The 19,861-nt window shown below is 43.6% G+C and overlaps 1 protein-coding gene across 1 annotated transcript; it reads left to right on the forward strand.

The window, feature by feature from the left end:
- Positions 1-2,632: 2,632 nt before the first annotated feature.
- On the forward strand, positions 2,633-18,001 carry Nsmce4a (NSE4 homolog A, SMC5-SMC6 complex component). Its single transcript, XM_059265725.1, has 11 exons — positions 2,633-2,956; positions 3,943-4,020; positions 7,142-7,272; positions 9,751-9,902; positions 11,600-11,699; positions 12,444-12,534; positions 14,124-14,218; positions 15,606-15,654; positions 16,723-16,814; positions 16,894-16,980; positions 17,840-18,001. Exons 1-10 carry the CDS (start codon positions 2,674-2,676, stop codon positions 16,966-16,968), a joined length of 1,146 nt encoding a protein of 381 aa, XP_059121708.1. The 5' UTR covers positions 2,633-2,673; the 3' UTR covers positions 16,969-16,980; positions 17,840-18,001.
- The last annotated feature ends 1,860 nt before the right edge of the window (positions 18,002-19,861 follow it).

Here is a 19,861-nt window from a genome sequence, read left to right on the forward strand (position 1 = left end):
CTAGCACGTACTGACCGTGGGGGCTGGCTCAGTGGTCTAGGCTCTGTCCTTGACTCATGCACATAACTCTAAGTTGGTGAGGGGTCCCAGACAGTAAACGTCTGGCTGAACTTTGAGCAGTCAGACTACGTGCAGAAAGGGAGCTACTGCAAGGACTATGTCTTTTGTTCATGGCCCTCCCAGAGACTACTTGCTCAGTCTCAGGAAACTGAAATTGAGGCCTGATCTCTGAGAGAAGACTGAGCAGCCTGTTACGGCGTCTGCTTGGTCCTTTCAAACCCAGGTCCTCTGTAAGAGCAGTAAGTGCTCTTAACTGCTGAGCCATCTTTCCAGCTCCAAGTTTTACTTCATCTCACTAGTCTATATTAATATGAAGAATAATAGATTTCACCAATCACATTCACCTTCTTCTTCCCCCATCCTCTTGATTCCAATGCAAATTTGTGTTTTAAATTAACCTAGCAATATAAACTATAAACACATGTATTTATATAGGTGTAAGGGTGTTTATGCATAATTTCCTAGCTCTTTTTCTTTGGAAGCTCTAGAAGCAATGATATTTCAGTAGCAATGAGCACACTAGGCTTTGGATCTTGGTTTCAAAATCCACTCAGCCCTTGGGAGGTAGTTAGATTCAGGAGGATCAAGAGCTCAGCATTATCTTTAGCTGCACAGTTTGAGGCCAGTCTGAGCTGCAGGAAACCCTATGTTGAGAGGAAGGGAGGGAGGGAAGGAGGAAGGGAGGCAGAGAGAACATGACCTCAGGATTCCTAATGTGGCATAAAAGCTGGTACTTGGTAGTGTGGCTATATAATCCCAGTGCAGTAGAGGTAGAGACAGGAAAATCCCTAGGACTTGTAGTTGTTTTTTGTTTTTTTACTCTTAGTCTTTTGCTCTTTGGGGGGCCTGCCACTCAGCTCCCAAATAAACCACACAAGGAGACTTTTTTTTTTTTTGGTTTTCAAGACAGGGTTTCTCTGTGTAACAGCCCTAACTGTTCTGGAACTAGTTCTGTAGACCAGGCTGGCCTCAAACTCACAGAGATCCACCTGCCTCTGCTTCCTCAGGGCTAGGATTAAAGGCAAATGCCATCACCACCTGGCCTACATGGAGACTTCTTTCTTATAAATGTCCAGCCTTAGCTTGGCTTGTTTCTAGCCAGCTTTTCTATTTATTTATTTATTTATTTATTTATTTATTTATTTATTTATTTATTTATTATGTATACAGAAGAGGGTGCCAGATCTCATTACAGATGGTTATGAGCCACCATGTGGGTGCTGGGAATTGAACTCAGGACCTCTGGAAGAGCAGTCGGTGCTCTTAACCTCTCAGCCATCTCCCCAGCCCCTCTAGCCAGCTTTTCTTAACTTAAATTATCCTGTCTACCTTTTGTCTCTGGACTTTTTCCTTTTCTTACTTCTGTAATCTTACTTTCACTCCTAATCTGTGGCTGGCTATGTGGCTGGGTATCTAGCCCCTTCTTTTCTTGCTCCTTTATCTCTCTTGCTTCCCAATCTCTCTTTTTCTCCTATTTATTCTCTCTGCCTGCCAGCCCCTCCTATCCTTTCTCCTGCCTCATTATTGGCCGTTCCGCTCTTTACTAGACCAACCAGGTGTTGTAGACAGGCAAAGTGAAACACAGCTTCACAGAATTAAACAAATGCAACATAAAAGAATGCAATACATCTTTGTCTAATTAAGCAAATGTTCCACAGCCTAAACAAATGTAATACATCTTAATATTCTACAACAAGGACTTGCTGGCTAGCTAAGTCTTGTCAAAACTATGAGTTCAAGGTTCAGCTAGAAATACTTATGGTAAAACTATGTGGAGAGTGGGGCTAGAGAGATGATTCAGAGGTTAAGAGCTCTTGTTGCTCTTGCGGAGGACTAGGGTTCCGTTGCTACCATCCACAAGGCAGCTCACATCCTCCTTAACTCCAGGGGAGGTCTGGATGTCCTATTCTGACATCTGAGGGCACTGAATGCATTTGGTACACGACATTCATGAGAACAAAGCACTTATACACATAAAACAAATCTAAAAAAATGTGGAGAGTGATAGAGGAAGACCTCTGAAGCCAACCTTTGGTCTGCACTTGCAGATGCACACTTATGCATGTGCACCTATGCACAGTGCATGAACACAATTATGTGGAGTGAAATGCATACACATATCTTTGAAACCACATTGAATATGATTATCTTCCTCAGACCTGTTATAGGGTATTTGTAGTTGGAGAATCAGCTGTGAACATGTCGCTGTGATGCAGATATTTAGAAGGATGGTTAACAGTTTACTATGAGACAGATAGTCACGGAACTCTGTTGTGTCCTCCCCAAGGTCAGAGTCGCCAAAGGAACTCTGGAAAGATGCATGGCTACGTGGGGTGGGCACTGGGATCAGGGAGCCAAGGTCCTAAGTTTCTGGCTTGCACTGTGCAGTAAATGATGATAGCCACAGCAACGTCAAGGGACCTCAAAGAGAGCCGCTGCCAGGCACAAACACAGCCAGCCCCGCCTCCGACCTCCCACCAGAGGGGTCGCTGTGCGCTCGCGCGCAAGCCGGGGAGCTGCGTTGCGCCGGGAGCCGGCGCTCGAGCCCAGCGGGGGGTTTCAGTTTCTGGCGCGAACTTCCGCCGCTCCGAAGTTGCAAGGCGAATTGGCGCGATGTCTGGGGATAGTAGCGGCCGCCGGTCCGAGGGCCGGGGCCGGGGTCGCGACCCGCACCGGGATCGCACCCGCTCCCGTTCCCGCTCGCGGTCCCCGCTGGCCCGCCGCGGTGCCGCGCCAGAGCGCAGGGAGGCAGCGGAGCGCCCAAGCTTGGAGGACACCGAGCCGTCTGATTCCGGGGACGAGATGATAGACCCGGCCTGCTTGGAGGCCGAGTACGACCAGGGCCTGTGCCGCCAGATCCGCCATCAGTACCGCGCTCTCATCAACTCCGTCCAACGTAAGGTGGCGCTTTGGGGCTGCGCGGGCCGGCGGCGTTCCGTGGCCCGGGAGGGCGGCGGGAGGTGTGGGCGCAGGCCGGTCCGCGCGGGCTTGTGGCTGCGCGCCTTCGTTTGTTTACTCAGTGTACCCTACACGACCTTGGCGCCGGGCAGGCAGGTGCCCTGTTGCTGGTTGGAAACGCGGGAGGTCAGATCTGGTGGTGACTTGCTTGAGCTCAGCCGGGCAGTAGGGAAGACAAGCAGAATAAGCCCCAGGTGCTTTTTGTTATTGTTGAATCCAGAGTGGGCGCCTGAGCTACGGAGTCCCTCGGGATTGTTAAAATATACGTTTCCTTACCCATCTCGGATTCACTGTATCAGAAATACGGGGTAGGACCATGCGTTTGTTGCGTGGTTCTTCAGGTGACCCTGTTGCTTGCTAAATTTGACAACCGCTTCTTAATCCATCCCCTGTATGGGGGAGCGGAAAAGTCGGCCCGTTTGATTAAGGTTAAAGGGAGCAAGTCTTTCCTGTTAAAAGTTCAAGTTGGAGGGCTCGGGAGATGACTGAATAGGCGAGTGCTTCTCCTGGAAGCGTGATGACCTGAGTTAGAGCCCCAGAACCCACCCAAAAATGTCGAGCTAGTGGTGCAAACGTGTATCCTCAGCTCCGGGGAAGCAGAGCCCCTGGGTCCCCCTGTCAGCTCGCCCAGCTTACTTGGCTAGTTCCAGGTTAGTGAGACCCTGTCTGAAAAGGCAACGGTGATGGCGAGCTGAGGGAAAGACACCGAAGTTGTCCTCCTGGCCTTGTGAACAAAACACAATAGTTCAAGTCGCTTGAAACAGTAAGCATTACCTCTTTTCTGTACAACTTGGTTACAAAGATAAGAAATATTTACCCAGGAAGTAGGGGTGGGACTTGGCTTCACTGCTGTAAGTGACAATTGTCAGCTACTGGTTAGTGAAGGGTGAGCACAATTCCCTAAGTTTGTATTTTTTTAAATAGAAAACCGGGAGGACATACTGAATGCTGGTGACAAATTAACAGAGGTCCTTGAAGAGGCCAACACTCTGTTCAATGAAGGTAATTGGTGATTTTTTTAAATATGTTGTCATAGCTTGTACTCACTGAATTACTTTTATAGAAACAAATTATTGTCATTCCACAATTCCCCTTTAGTGCACCCAACAGGTCCAGAACCTTTTCCATTTTAGCGACAATATTACTTTCACTGTGTATTTACTGATTGGCTCAGCATATACTTAAGGGTTCTTCATGACTTTCTGGGAGTTGGGGAGGAGTCATACAATCTGTATTAAGAAGCCTTTTCCATGAGTTGGGTCCGGCACTCTGGAGGTGGTGGCACACGCCTTGAATCTCAGCACTTTCAGAAGACAGAGGCAGGCGGATCCCAGTGAGTTCGAGGCCAGCCAGGGCTACACGGAGAAACCCTGTCTCAGAAACCAAAACCAAAGAACAAGAAAAGAAGTCTCTTCCTATGATTCTTTTGCTGATCCGAATTTGAGAGCTTTATATGTGTGTTCCGTTTACTGAGTAGATGAATTAGAGAAGAATGCAGCTAGCCTCAGACATCCTGGTTCTGTTCCCGGCCTTCTCATCTCTGCTCTCTTAGCTGTTCATCCACCTGTAACCTAGTGGAGGTGGTCATGTCCACAATACATTCATTGTATGTGGTGGGAGGCAGTTGGGGGGAAGCATGCTCTTTAGAGTGTTGCAGTCTGGCTCCTGGGAGTTGTTTTTTTGTTTGTTTGTTGTCAATTCCGAGCGTATGTGGATTTGTGCACACCAGTGCCGTTTCTGTGGTGGCCAGAGAGGGCAGCAGATTCTCCCCTGGAGCTGGAGTTACAGGGAGGGTGTGGGGGTTATGATTTGCCTGACAGGGATGTTGGGAACCAAGCTCAGGGGCTCTGGAAGAGCAGTACTCTGTGTGTTAGCTGCTGAACCTCCTCTCCAGCCCGTGAACGTGGAGTTTTCGACTACAATCTTGATTTGAACTACAAGCAGTGGCGTGGTTGTAGTGGTAACCGCTTTGGCCGTTGTCCAGTGATGGAGGTGGGCGTGCCCCAGGACGGCTACGCAGACCATGCCCTCTTCAGCCCCCTCTCACTGCCCTGGGAACAGAAAGGGGCAACTGCAGTGACGTAGGATTGTCTTGTTCCCTGTAACCACCATTCTTCACGTTCCTGAGGCCCATTTACTTCTGGTTGCCTGGTCTGCCTGGTTGTTTCAGTGTTACCTCAGTGTGTGGTGCCTTCTTCCTTGCTCTGGCCGTGGCCTCCCTTACAGTTCCCCTTCTGGAGGTGTGGTCTCCACACGGAATCACCTCCAGAACTTCTCCCTGGAGTAGACCCCTTCTCCACTGGTAAGCTTTCTCTTCCGCCCCTAGCCTTGACTCACAGTTCCCTCCTGGTGATTGCTATTTACTCCCCTGCTGTCTACTGTCCGTCTGACTGACTTCATCCACATGTCACCTCCCTCGGTTACTGCCCATGTTTAAAGCAGAAGACAAAATTATTCACTTAACTGGGCCTCAAGGCTTTCTCTGCTTGGCATCCGTGGCTGTGACACCTGTTTTAATTCTGTAGCGAACTTGCTCTCGGCTAGACAGGATGTTTGCGCTTTCCTAGCGGTGGCCGCTGGGGATGTTGGGCAAGAGGTGTGTAGATGAGAGTCCAGCAGCCAGCATCTGCTTCCCCTTTCTCTTACTGCCACTTCTGCCGTGACTATTTGTTTCTTTTTCTTTTTCTTTTTCTTTTTTTTTCTTTTTTGGTTTTTGGAGACAGGGTTTCTCTGTGTAGTTTTGGTGCCTGTCCTCGAACTCACTCTGTAGACCAGGCTGGCCTCGAACTCACAGAGATCCACCTGCCTCTGTCTCCAGAGTGCTGGGATTAAAGGCGTGCGCCATGACTGCCCAGCTTTGTAGTGACTCTTGAAGTGATTAGAATCTTGCCTTCTTTGAAGAAACGTGATGGATAAAAACAGAAGCCAGAGTCAGCAAGTTTCGTAGACGTATGTTTGCTATTTTTGTGAGGATTATTAAGGAACTCAGTGCCTCAAATGAAAGTGGTCTTGAGGGGCATGCTGGGCATTTCTGTTTGAATCTGTCAGGGTTGGTTTATCTTGATTTACATGAGAGTTTTTCTAGACGACTATTTGAAATTCTCAGAGACCCATAGGATAGGGGCTGTTAAACCCAGCACCCTTAGCTCTTCTGTGTTCTTCAGTTGAACAATTTTTCACCACCGTAGACTTTGTATCATCTCTCTCCACCTGTAGTGGACATTCCATTTGAGTTACATCAGTTCAGATGAGGGTGGTGATTAGAAAATGTTAGTCACCGGGCAGTGGTGGTGCATGCCTTTAATCCCAAGCAAAGGCAGGTGGATCTCTAAGTCTGAGGACAGCCAGGGCTACCCAGGGAAACCCTGTCTCAAAACAACAACAACAACAACAACAACAACAAAGAATGTGTTAGTCAAAGAGATATGTGTTATGCACGACAGAAGTTTTGTTATACTGGAGTTAATAAGAGATTGTGGTTCAAGCCGGGCGGCGGTGGCGCACGCCTTTAATCCCAGCACTCGGGAGGCAGAGCCAGGCGGATCTCTGTGAGTTCGAGGCCAGCCTGGACTACCAAGTGAGTCCCAGGAAAGGCGCAAAGCTACACAGAGAAACCCTGCCTTGAAAAACCAAAAAAAAAAAAGAGATTGTGGTTCGTGGGGGCTGGAGAGATGGCTCAGCAGTTAAAAGCACTGGCTGCTCTTGCCGAAGACCTGGGTTGGCAGAAGATGTGACGGCTCATGACTGTCCGTAACTCCAGTTCCAGGGGACATGTTGACCACTTCTGATCCCCATGGGCATCAGGCTCACACATGCTGCGAGTACATACATGTAGGCAAAACACTCATATACATAAATACATCTAAAAGAAATAAAAATTAAGATTCTGGTTCAGTGACCAGTAATATGAAAACTAGAGAGTAAGCTTTAAGGAAGACTGGTTAGCAGTGATTGAGATTTTAGTAAGATGGGGAGGGAACTGGTTTTTAGAAGTCCATGGGTCTGCTTCCAGCCTACTGAGGCTTATTTTGGCCCAGTGGAAGGGTACTAATAGGTGCTTGGAAATTTGGGGGAATATCTGTGGATTGTGTGTGTTTCTTAACATGTATTTCTTGCTCTACAGTCTCACGAGCAAGAGAAGCAGTTCTAGATGCCCAGTTTCTTGTTCTGGCTTCAGACCTGGGCAAAGAGAAAGCCAAACAGCTGCGCTCTGACCTGAGCTCATTTGATATGTTAAGATACGTGGAAACTCTAGTAAGTTCCAAGCTGCGGAAGTTTAATTAAATGCTTCTTGAAAACATCTTCTTATGCAATTATCTACCTGCTTATATCACTTTGCAGATGGGTTTTACTTTGTTTCCTTTTTATTCTTTTTTTTTTTTTTTTTTTTTGGTCTCAGAGTCCTCCAAGGAGGTTTTAGGAAATGAACAGATCAAAGTTGAGCTGTGTGGAGGGATCTAGGGTGGGGGCTTTGAGCCATTTGAAACCTCGTGGCTCCCTCTTCTAAGACTCCGGGTGCTCTGGTTGTTTATTAATGGCCACTTCCTCAGTTACTTCAGAAGTGTCTGGGTCATTCTGGGTCATCTGTCCTAGGCTGGACCAGAGCTCACACTGCAGAGGTGGGGCTTGGGGGCGCTCAGGGTAGATGTGGGTTGGAGATGAATTAAGCCTTGTTGTGTGGACATACTCTGTCTTGGAAAAGATTTTAGAACCATATAAATAGGATGGTGGTTTTGTATTTAATTTAGTTTTAAATTTACCCACCTTTGCCTCTTAACAAGCTTGAATAGTTGGTACCTGAAATTTTTTTTTTTTTTTTAGATTTATTTATTATATATACAGAAGAGGGTGCCAGATCTCATTACAAATGGTTGTGAGCCACCATGTGGTTGCTGGGAATTGAACTCAGGACCTCTGGAAGAGCAGTCAGTGCTCTTAACCTCTGAGCCATCTCTCCAGCCCGGTACCTGAAATTTTAAAACTTTTCTGATGGATGTGTCAAAAAAAAAAAAAAAAAAAAGAATAGAGTCTCTGGTTTTTTTGTTTGTTTATTTTTGAGACAGGGTCTCTATGTAGTTCTGGCTGTGCTGGAACTCACTGTGTAAACCAGACAGACCTGGAACTCACAGAGATCTGCCTGCCTCTGTCTTCTGCATGCTGGGATTAAAGGCATGTGTTACCACACCCAGCTAAACACTGAATTTTAGACAGTGTTTTTATGCTTAAATGGTTATTAGGATGCCTTAAGCGGTGTGTGCTAGGACACACCTGTAATCCCAGCTACTTGGGAACCTGAAGCAGGAGGATTGCAAGACTGAGTTATAATAGAGAGGCCCTCTCTTAAAATAAAAATTGCAGAAAAAGGGGCGTGGGGGTGTAGTTTAATAGTATAGCTCTTGCCTAGCATGCATAAGCCCTTGATTTAATACCCAATATTAAGATTTAATGTTTTCTTAAAATAAAAATGGTGAAGTACAGTGTATTTTGGAAATTCTGACTAGTGTGCACATGATAAGTATTTTTAAAATAAAAAATAGGTTATGCTTTAACCTTTAAATAACGTCACAATAAGTTAGTCTTAAAGCCGTCTGGCTGGGGAAGCCTTTCCAGTATAACATCCCAAATCCGACACTAAGGAAAAGACTGGGTGTGGTGGCCCTCGCCTCTAATCCCAGCTCTCCAAGGGTGGCAGAGACAGGTGGATCTCTGAGTTCCAGCCAGCCTCGCATCTAGTTCCAGGCCAGCCAGGCCTACATAGTAAGGCCCTTTGGACTGGATGGCAGAAGAGTGGAGGAGAGCCAGTTGCCCCCTCTGAGCAGATGCTTGCTGTTTTTTTCCCTTCAAAGTCTGGTTGCTTTGAGGGCTTTCTAGTTATTGTTTATATATACTACTGCTACTTTAACTTAAGAACTTTTAGGCATATCACAGCCTCATACAATAAACATCTTCTTTCCTAAGAAACAAATATAATACCCACTCCACCTGGCTGTAATAATACACTTCTGTAAAAGAGAGACAAGAGAATTGTTTGACTCGTTGCCAAGTCTCCTCAGGAAAAGAGACTGTTAGAAATCTCTTCTTGTGTGTTACTGCTCTCTGGGTATACTGAGATCCCTTCTAGGAAGTTGGCCAGTCACTGGGATCTCAGAGCCAGCTGAACTTCCGGTTCCGTACTGGAGTGTTTCGTGTGGGGTCTTCAGTTTCCCTGCTAGTATAGTTTTGCTCCCGATGGAGCTGCTTGTGCTCCAGTAGGCCCCTATGAGCTTAATGCCTGCCATTCTCAAGCCCCTTAGGCTGGGATGGAAAGGAATGGGTTTCTCGGCCTCAGCACCAGTGATAATTTGGGCTGGGTACATCTCTGTATTGAATGCTTCTACTGTGCACTGTAGGACAGTTTCTCTGGCTTCTACCCACTAGGTGCCACAGCATGTCAGTTACTGACTCGAAAATGTTTTGTATTGCCAAAAGACCCCCTAGGGGCAAATCGCCCTGGTTGAGAACTGTTAAGCTAAATCATCTCGCTGTCTTCACCAAATGTTCTTCTAAGTATATTGAGGAATATTTTCTTACAATGAAAGGTACTTTTGAATAGGAATTTATATGTAAAATTATCTTTGTAATAAGAAGTTGAGCCAGTATGAAAATAGGCTCTCCCTCTGGCCTGTTTATTAAATTTGGTGAATGGTTGCCTATAGTTTAACTGATTCTTTTTCTTCATTTTTTTTTCTGTAGCTGACACATATGGGTGTAAATCCACTAGAAGCTGAAGAATTCATCCGTGATGAAGATAGAACTGATTTGGAATTAATTGTCTATGATTCCTGGAAAATATCAGGCAAAACAGCAGAAAACACCTTTAATAAAACCCATACATTCCACTTTCTGTAAGATTATTTTCAAAATCCAACAGACCAGCCATTTGTAAACCTTAAGTTGTTTTTTATTGTAGGGACAAAGATAGTTAAGTAGTAAAAGAGGTCACAGTCATGAAGCCATTGTTCAGGGACTGGCTCCCCTTGGACAGATGGCTGTAAACGTAAACGTAACTGGAATCAACGGGTCTCTGTCCCCCTTAGCAGGGAGGCCGTGGGGCAGGACCCTACCATGGTGCTCTCTGCTTGTTTGCTGCCTAGCTCAGGGGTTGGAGGTCTGCGGCGTGTTTCTGGTTCTGTTTATTACCCCTGAGTTTGTTACCGTGCTGGAGGATGAAGGCTCCTACTGGGGGTATGTTGACATTATGGCAGTTTATGTCAGGGCCATTTATTCCAGCATCCTTTGCATGATCACTCACTTGCCCAGCTCATTGTCTCAATTTAGGAAATGACGGTGGCTAATCTAGTCCCGCCTCTGGCAAAACCAGGGATGGCTCTTGCTGCTGCTTTAAAGACAGCCTTCAAGTGCCTAGCCTTTCTTTCCTGGTAGGTCTTTTCCCTGGGGTAGCTGTCCAGTGTGTTCGAGTCCTTCCTTCCCAAAGCTCCGGGCTACTGGTCTCAAATTCCTTTAAGCCTGAGATTGGTAGAGTCTGTGTTAGACAGCTTTGGAGCTTGGGTTGTAGCAGGGCTGTGTCCTGGCCCAGGCATCTATAACATGCCTTCTGGCAACTCACATGTCCAGAACTATTGTATAAAGACCACCCTTTTCTTAATGATGTGATAAAATCCAAGTCTGTTTTTTGTTTAGTGCTAATAGGTCTTGAGTCCTGGCGTATCAAGGGAAAGTCTTAGCCTTTGGCATCATCCAGCTCAGTTTCTAGCCATATGCAGTGTTTACAACTCTGTCTGCATACTGTGTTCCCTCACCCACTGATGTCCTTCCCCTCATATTTCTGGTGAACTCTACTTACCCCTTGGTCCCAACCTGGATGCCTCCAGTAACTTTTCCAGAGGGAATACCAGTAAATGATCAGTTTTCCCAACCAGATCTCTTCTGTGTTTGGGTAGATATTTCTGCCGAAAGGCTCTCATAGCAGTATATTATAGGAGCTATCACATTGAGATGATATGCAGATTAATCTCATCCCATCTATATGATATCCTTTCATCTCAAGTATAACGAGCAAATGGAACTAGATTCTAGGGGCCTTGAACTCTGCATGATACATATATTACTGCAGCTTAAGGCTGTATTAGGGTTAGTTTTTGTTGTTGTTGGTTGGGTTTTTTTGTTTGTTTGTTTTTGTTGAGACTAGAGCCTTAAAAGAAAAGACCCCATCATGATAGGGGTGCTCAGTAGTCCTCAGCTGTGAACTGCTACTCAGACATACCCAGACCCATGTACTCACCTTTCTGATCTTAAAAGTCGCCTTTGTGTGACAGGTAAGAGGCTAGTTGGAAAGATTCCACAGGTGCATTCAGTGGCTTTACTGCTGCCCAGAGCACCAGGAAAGCATGAGAGAGTATCTGATTGACAAAGCGCAAGGAGTTCTTGTAGGAACACAGATGGAGCAGAGAAGATTGTCACAGTCTAAGTCTCCTCACTGATGCCTGGTCTGAATTTGACTATGCTACACCAACTGCTTTAGTCATTGGAATGGGGTTGTTTATAAAGGAAACAGTAAAGACATGAAAGCCTATTTCCTTAGGTTGGGTTCAATACATGGAGAATTCCCTGTGCCAAAGCCGCGAACTGATCGTCCGAGACAACCTCGCATGATAGAAGAGCAGCGGGCTATGCCTGCTCAGGTTTGCTTTTCAGATACTGCTTTTTAGACTAACCTATGCTTAAATACATGCAGTTGGGCGTGGTGGTGCAGAGCTTTAAGGCAGGTGAGGCTTTGGGAGTTGGAGGCCAGCGTGACTTACATAGCAAGTTCTAGGCCAGGCCAGCCAGAGCTACATAATAGCACTCTGACTCCACTTAAAAAAAAAGTTATAATTATCTAAGTGTTAGGGTCTAGAATCAGGTTCTAGTCATTTAGATATTTTATTTAAAATGTCTCAGTGTTTTGTTGGATTGAGCACTTTTAACTCATTTTCTGTGGTTTTAATCAGTTCTCCTAAACCTTAGTGCCCTCAGCATGTAGGGCTGGGTCATTCTTATTGTGAGGGAATTGTCCTGGGCGTTGGAAGTCAGCCCTCTGCTGACTAGATGCTAATGGCACCGCCCACCCCAGCTATAACCAAGAATGTCTCCAATATTGGCAGGTGTCCCCTATGGGTGGGTCAAGATCAAGTCCAGTCAAGAGCTACTGTGTTGTGACTTTGTGTTTTAAGACAGCTGAGGTAGCAGTTTGGTAATGTCACCCTTCTATAATAAGAATATAAGAATATTACTCAAGTGAGATAACTTTTTTTAAACTAAATTTTAAGACATGTTAAAAGCTAGCAGGCCCAAGTGAAACTCTGAAGTTGGGATGTGCAGCAGAGAGAGAAAGGTTAGTAACTGACGTGAGGGTGAGTGAGTGTGACGATGGCTTTCGTTCCCAGTTGAAATGCATGGAAGAGTCTCATCAAGAAGCAACTGAAAAAGAAGTAGAGAGGATCTTGGGATTGTTGCAGACATACTTTAGAGAAGATCGTGAGTATGGCACCACATTAAAAGGTGCAGCCATTGTGTCTATCGGGTGGGCCACTTTCTATAAGGTTATTTTATTTAGAAGGTATTTCAGTGGCATATATTTGAGTTAATTGTGATTCTCCTCCTCCTCCTTTCTTTTAAAGTAGTGTATTGCCCAGGCTGGGCTGGAGCTAGCTCAGTATACTCTTGGCTGGCTTAAACTCATGGCAGTCTCCCTGCCTTAGCCTCCAGAGTGCTAGAATTACAGGCATAAGACACAACATCTCATTTCGACTCTATTTTTGTCATATGTATTTAATGAACCTTTTCTCCTAATACCTCACATGAGGATGTTGATAAAGTAACTTATTTTTTTAAACCATTCTTTTTTTTTAAATTATTTATTATTTTATTTTATGTATATGGTTGTTTTGTCCGCCTATGTGTCTGTATACGACATACCTGCCTGGTGCCTCAGGAGGCCAGAGAGGGTATTGGATCTTCTGGAGCTGGAGTTACAGGCGGTTGTGAGCAGCCACATGGGTGTTGGGAATCCAACCCTGGTCCTTTAGAAGAGCAACAGTGACTTTTAACTGCTACGCCATCTTTCTAGCCCCTAAGTTTTTTTTTTAGGCAGATTTATGTGTATGAGTGATTGTGGGCTTATATGTAAGTGTACCAGGTGCATGCAGTACCCTCAGAGGCCAGAAGAGGGTGTCAGGTCCTCTAGAACTGTAGACTGCGTCTTATGAGTGCTGGAACCAAACCTTGGTCCTCTTTAAGAGTAGTCAGTGTTCATTTTTTTTTTGTTTTTTGTTTTTTGTTTTTTGAGACAGGGTTTCTCTTTGTAGTTTTGGTGCCTATCCTGGATTTCACTCTGTAGACCAGGCTGGCCTCGAACTCACAGATACCCATCCGCCTGGCTCTGCCTCCCGAGTGCTGGGATTAAAGGCGTGCGCCACCACCGCCCGGCGCAGCCAGTGTTCTTAATCTCTGAGCCATGTCTCCAGCCCCCATAAAGTAAAAGTATCATCTACCTCCCTCCTGTTTCCATGAGGGTCACTTGTCAAACATGAGGTGCCTGTTTTCATAGTTTTTTGTTTATATCATGTAAATATGAATGCTGTTGTTTTTTGGTTTGGAGGTTACTTTCATTTTCCTTTTTTTTCCCAAGCTAATCATGATAGGCACTTTCTGCACTATGACTTTTCACTGTAGACATTCTTCTATATCATCCAGTTTTTCCTTATTTTCAGGGATTCCCATGGTATGGCTCTATCATAAATAAAGTTAATAATCCTTATCACTGGAAAGGCTCTTTGTTGCATTTTCCTGTTGTACAAACTGCTGAGGTGAAAGTCTCTGTGTAACTGGCATGTTTAGGCCATCATTCCTGAGGAGGGCTCTTTGGAAGGCAGCCAGGTCAGTGAGCATCTCCATTTTAATAGAAATGCCAAACTGACCTTCACAAGAGTTTACTCCCCACAGCAGGAGGCTTGTGTGTTCCTTCTTGTCTCTGGTGAATGTTAGGGCATAGAGCTTGTTGTGAAACAAAAATAATTTTTTGTGTTTTGAAGATTATTATTTTTTCTTTTTTTTTTCTTCTATAGCTGATACTCCAATGTCCTTTTTTGATTTTGTGGTTGATCCACATTCTTTCCCCCGTACAGTGGAAAACATCTTTCATGTTTCCTTCATTATACGGGTAAGGTTTTAGATTTCTCTAACATCTTTTACATGTTTTAAAAATGATACACAGCTGATAAAGGTATTTGTCCATTATAGCAGAACATGGATTGGTATGTTAGGTAAACTAAAATTTATGGCTTGCCTTTAGTTTTTAAAAATCACAAGCTGATAAAGGTATTTGTCCATTATAACAGAACATTAATTGGTATGTTAGGTGAACTAAAATTTATGGCTTGCCTTTAGTTTTTAAAAATATGAATCTGAAATGCTCCAAAACTTGAAACATGAGAACATAGTTGGAAAATTTCACAACTACTGCATATGATTGGTCACAACTGAAAAGCAGGCCCATTAAAAATAGAGTATAAAGTGACCTTCTGGCAGTGTGAGGTATATATGGAGCATAAATGAATTTCATGTTTAGATTAGCTCCCATCTCCAAGACACCGCATTGTATCTATGCAAATAGTCCCAAATTCGAAACACTTCTAGTTCCAAGTATAATGGTATAGCTATATGGAACTATTACAGTATGGTACATTTCCTGAGGTTTTCGTGTTATATAAAAATAAGCTTATTCTCAAGACACAGGCCCTGAAGAAGCAGAAGGAGACAGTCCTAGCAGTCACCCTCACATCTCTCATGTGATAACATAGAAAGCAGTCAAGTAAATGTGACCAAACAGCTGGGGAATATGAATAAAGGGTCTATGGGAGGGCTTTATAGTAGTTTTGTAGCTGATTAAATGTGAAAAAATTTAAAACTAGTCAAACAAAACCCTATCAGTGTACCATAGATGTTTGAATTAAGACTTACATCATGTTGCATTCCTAAACATGGAAGATGAATTTGGCTTTTTAAATTTAGACAGAAGCTTATATTTATCCAAGTACTTTCCCAAACAACAAAGGCATGTTTGCCAGTGGTCCCAAGGATAGAACTGTGTGTAATAAAATGTGGAAGGTATATGACAGGATATGCATAAAACATTAAAGAACAAGACAGTTGTTCCTTAGAGTTTCTAGGATTGAGGGCTGATGAGTTGGCACAGTGGGTAAAAACTCTTGCCAAGTCTCACCTGAGTTTGATCCCCAGGATGCACACGGTGGAATGAGAGAACCAGCTTTTACAAGTTGTGCTCTGACTTCCATCTGTGTACCATAGTGCCACTCCATTCCAAAAAAGAATCAATGTAGTAATAATAGTAAAGTCAATGTGGAATCTGTCCAGTAAAAGTTCATTCGAAACCTGAGCAATACTCTTTTTTGAAGAAAGATGTGAGAAAAGTTTTGTCTGTAAGTTTGGGTAAATTTTGGGTGTCCGAAGTACAGATTTTTCTAACTGATTAAGTTTTTTCATGCATTAGATTTTGGTGTTTGTTTCAAACCATGTTTTTGTTTTAGGATGGTTTTGCAAGAATAAGACTTGACCAAGACCGACTACCAATAATAGGTAAATTACACTATGTTCATAAAAGTTAGTTTTAAAAAATATTAAGAGTTTATGAAATGTATTTTATTCGAGTAAATGTAAGTGGGGTTTTTTTGTTTTGTTTTGTTTTGTTTTTTGAGATAGTCTTGCTCCATGGCCCAGGCTAGCCTGGAATTTGCTATGTAGTCCAGGCTGGCCTTAAACTCTCAGTCTTCCTGCCTCAGTCTTCTTAGTGCTGGAAATACAACAAGCTTCTGTTTTGTTTTGGTTTTGATTTCTTTTTGGAGACACGCTCTCTCAATATAGAGCTCTGGCTGTTTAGGAACTTGATCTGTAGACCAGGCTGACCTTTAACTCACAGAGATCCACCTGCCTCTGTCTTCTGAGTTCAGGGATTAAAGGTTTGTGCTGCCATGCCTGTTTTTGTTGTTATTTTAAACCATAGGAATTCTGTGACGGAGACAGTCTGACCATGTATCCCTGGCTAACCTGGAATTCTCTATGTAGAACATGCTAGCTTTGAGCCCAAAGAGCGCCACTTGTCTCCATCTCCTAGGTATTGGGATTAAAAGCAGGTGCCACCATGCCTAATAAGTTCCCAATTTTAATAAGATTTATATGAACAAAAATTCAAATAGTGTACCTTTCCTGGTTAACTGAAAATATGAGCGTGGTTTAAAACTGATGGATTAATTGATATCATTAATTCACTATCTGATGTAAACAAAGTGATAAACTGTGCTAGATTTTAGTAGTGTTTGTAATTGGAGTCTTGTGTGTGGTTTCCTTCTTTCCAACCACTCGTCCGTGATGCCAGCGCCCTCCCTTGAGCTTCTGGGCTATTTCATGCTTACCTGTTAGTCTTGCCCCTCTAAAGTCGTGGGTGGAGCCTTTAGGACTTTGATTGCAGTTACTTGATACATGTTCTCAGTTTCATATGGGGCTCACTAGGGTTTAGCTGAATGGCTAGTGCACAGGTACGCATGGCATTCTGGGAAGTACATACAAGTCTCTTCTCAGGACAAACTTCACTCCTATAAAGTTACCTGTTCTGATTGATGATGTTTGGAAACTTTGTCTTTCAAACAGAGCCAGTGATTAACGAAGAAAATGAGGGAATTGAACAAAACACGCAAATTAGGAGTCAAGGCATTATAGCCCTGAGTTACCGTGACTGGGAGGTAAGGCCCTGCAGTGCAGTTCTGACTGTGACTTCGTCTGCTATAAACTCACTGCCTGAATGTTCCTGTTTCCGACCAGGAGATTGTGAAGACCTTTGAGATTTCTGAGCCTGTGATCTCTCTGAGTCAGAGCCAGCAGCGACTAAGTGCCTGATGCCAGCTGAAGGTAACATTTCCTACACGACAGCCACACAGTTGTGTTAAAATTTTATTAGGCAACCCAAGCTATAGTAGTTCCTCATTCCCGTGAAGTTTGGGGTTTGCCTCCCTCTAGTGTCCCATTCCTAGAACTGTAACTGGTAAGGAAGGCAGGAGGTAGGCTGCCGGTGGCTGTCCCTCAGGATTCCTTACTTTGGTGTTCTTAAGGTCTGTAGATGAAAGAGCAGTGCAGGAGAACTCTATCAGTCTGTTTTCACCTAACCGTGGATGAATGGTATGGAATCCTCCCCGGCGTTGTTCGCTGCTCTGTTAGATGTCTTTATTTAATGAACACAAAGCAGAAAAGGAAGATAAGGCTCCAGTGACCTTAGAGGGATGCTCATAAACGGACATTTCTGAAATGAATAATGCTAGGGAAAAAAACATTTCTTACAGAGGGGAAGATTTTTGAAATCGTAGTGAATGATGTGGTATTCTGTACTGGAGATGATAGTGGGTGGAAATGACCTTGAATCTGTTGGCCCTGCCCCTCAATTTAAAACCTTGTGGAGTCATTTCATTTTAGTACACGTTTATTTTATCTGTAAGTCTGTCTATAAAAGGACTTAATAGTTTTTTAGCTTCAATTTTCTCTCATTTTGAGAACTAAAATGAGCTTTTAAAGTACTTTATATAACCTCAGTGTATATTCTTTTGTTTCAAGATAGCTTACCTCTGTCAGACTATCTTGAAGGAAAGGGAACTGTCTGAGCACAGTGGCTTAACCGGGTCCTACTCACTGACAAGGGGCTAGTCACTAGATTGCATGTATGTATATACTGTGTCAGCCGTTAACCAGCTATCTTTTATTTCATTTTATTTTTTAGAACTGAAGGCAATAATGAAATCCTGAAAGGAAAGCAGCATATATTGTATATATGTATGATTAAATGTTTTTAAAGATGAAGATTGTTTTCAGTAAAATGTAGCTTTTGATAGTTAATGGATTTGTCATGGTTGTCTTTGATTAAAGAAAATTCACTGCCATATTCACAAATAATTGTCTTTATTGTCTCTTGGGGGGGGTATGGTTCTTTTTCTAGTCCTGTTCCAATAAAAGTTTTAATTAGATTGTCAGTGCCTCATAGATTATCATAGTGTTTTTTGTTTTGTTTTGTTTTGTTTTGTAATGTTTTAGTTATAAAATTAGCTGGCCAAGCCAACAGATAGGTTGTGCCAAATGAAATTGGATTTTTGTAGGTTAAAAATGGTCAAATATTTTTTGATGTGACTTGGCCTATGCTTTATACTTAAGACACCGTTATATCCTCTGGCAAGTCAGATTGGACTGTGCCCCTGGCAGCACCAAGTGTGGGCTCATCCTCCTGCATGTCCCTCTGCCCTGCTCATCCATGTTGGGCCTTCTAGTTGGCCCTGGATGCTTTCTGGGTTCCCTCTCCCTAGCTTTCTATTTTTAACTTTTCTCTTCTTGCAGGCACTTTTTCAGGAAAGGTCTGGATTCAAGGTCTTCTTTCCTATGTCCCAGGAGACAGCCCTATCAGTCATCTCTTCTACTTTGTCTGGTGTTTATCCTTCACCATGCTTCTCTCTTTAAAACAATCAATACAAAGTCCTGTGATTGCCATCTTACCTCTTTAAATAAGAATCGCTTGGCGGGGGTGGGGAGTGGGGGTGGGTGGGTGGGATAGTGCACGCCTTTAATCCCAGCACTCAGGAGGCAGAGGTGGTGGGTCTCTGTGAGTTGAGACCAGCCTGGTTTACAGAGTGAGTTCCAGGATAGCCAGAGCTGTTATACAGAGAAACCCTGTTCCAAAATAAATAAATAAATAAATAAATAAATAAACCCCAAAAAAACCCAAAAACCCACAACAACAACAACCCTTGGCGGCTGGTGAGATGGTTCAGGGAATGAATGTTCCATACCCATGTAAAGGAAGGAGAGAATCAGCTCTACAACTCTGACCTCCACATGTATGCAGTGTGACATGCCCCTTCCCGTGATATACACACACAGTAATACATAAGAATTTAATACAAACCATTTGGAAATCTGTTTCAAAACCCTGGTGGAGTAGCCCCTTTCCCACTAATCTTCTGAGTCTTTCTTTCTATGCCACTTTTACCAGTTGCTTTCCAAATTAATTCCAATGGATAATGCTGTATTTGATGTGAATTTTTACCCCTGAAATCTACATTCTTAGAGTTTCTCTCTCCCTGGCTCCCTCCCACTCTTCTACTCCTTTGCTTTATACCATAATGCATTTATACTATAAGGGAAGAGTCTCAGAATTTTGTGTTTAAAGAGGCTAGAGCTATGTTAAGTGATTATTGGCCATTTAAAAAACATGTAATAAAACAATTTCTCAAATCTTAAAATCTTTGTACCAATACTTTTACCATATTTCACAGGCAAGTTCATTCTGTAAACTCCTCCCCTTCCCTCATCCTTAGCCAGTCACTACTTTCCTTGTAGTCTTTTTGTCCATCTTGCTCAGGCTCTGCCCAGACATCTATGAAGACAAAACATCCATTGTTTTGTCTGTTCAAACCTCTTGCCAGTTCCTAGTGACTATCTCTGCCTTCAAGATTTTATTTATTTTTATGTATGTGTGTATATGAGGCATGTGTGTGTTAAGGGCACGTGTGTACCACAGTAGACATCCGGTGGTTAGAGGGTAACCTTGGGTTCCCGTCCTCTCCAGCCACCTTGTTTGAGTCAGGGTTTCTTTTGTTTGCTGCTGTACTGTGTACTACTTACTGTCCATGAGTTTCTGTGGACTTGGTTTCCACCTTCTATCTTGCTATAAGAGTACTGGGATTAGACATATGAACCCATGTCTGGTTTTTACATGAGTTCTGGGGATCTGAACTCAGGTCGTCAGGCTTGC

The sequence above is a fragment of the Peromyscus eremicus genome, chromosome 1, assembly GCF_949786415.1.
Source record: "Peromyscus eremicus chromosome 1, PerEre_H2_v1, whole genome shotgun sequence".
NCBI lineage: Eukaryota > Metazoa > Chordata > Mammalia > Rodentia > Cricetidae > Peromyscus > Peromyscus eremicus.

What these genes read in the sequence shown, in the direction of transcription:
- Nsmce4a (XM_059265725.1), top strand. Translation starts at nt 2,674, where the DNA reads ATGTCTGGGGATAGTAGCGGCCGCCGGTCCGAGGGCCGGGGCCGGGGT. An exon ending in CAACACTCTGTTCAATGAAG is followed by an intron (nt 4,021 to 7,141) that starts GTAATTGGTGAT and finishes CTTGCTCTACAG; the next exon opens with TCTCACGAGCAAGAGAAGCA. An exon ending in AGACCGACTACCAATAATAG is followed by an intron (nt 15,655 to 16,722) that starts GTAAATTACACT and finishes TCTTTCAAACAG; the next exon opens with AGCCAGTGATTAACGAAGAA.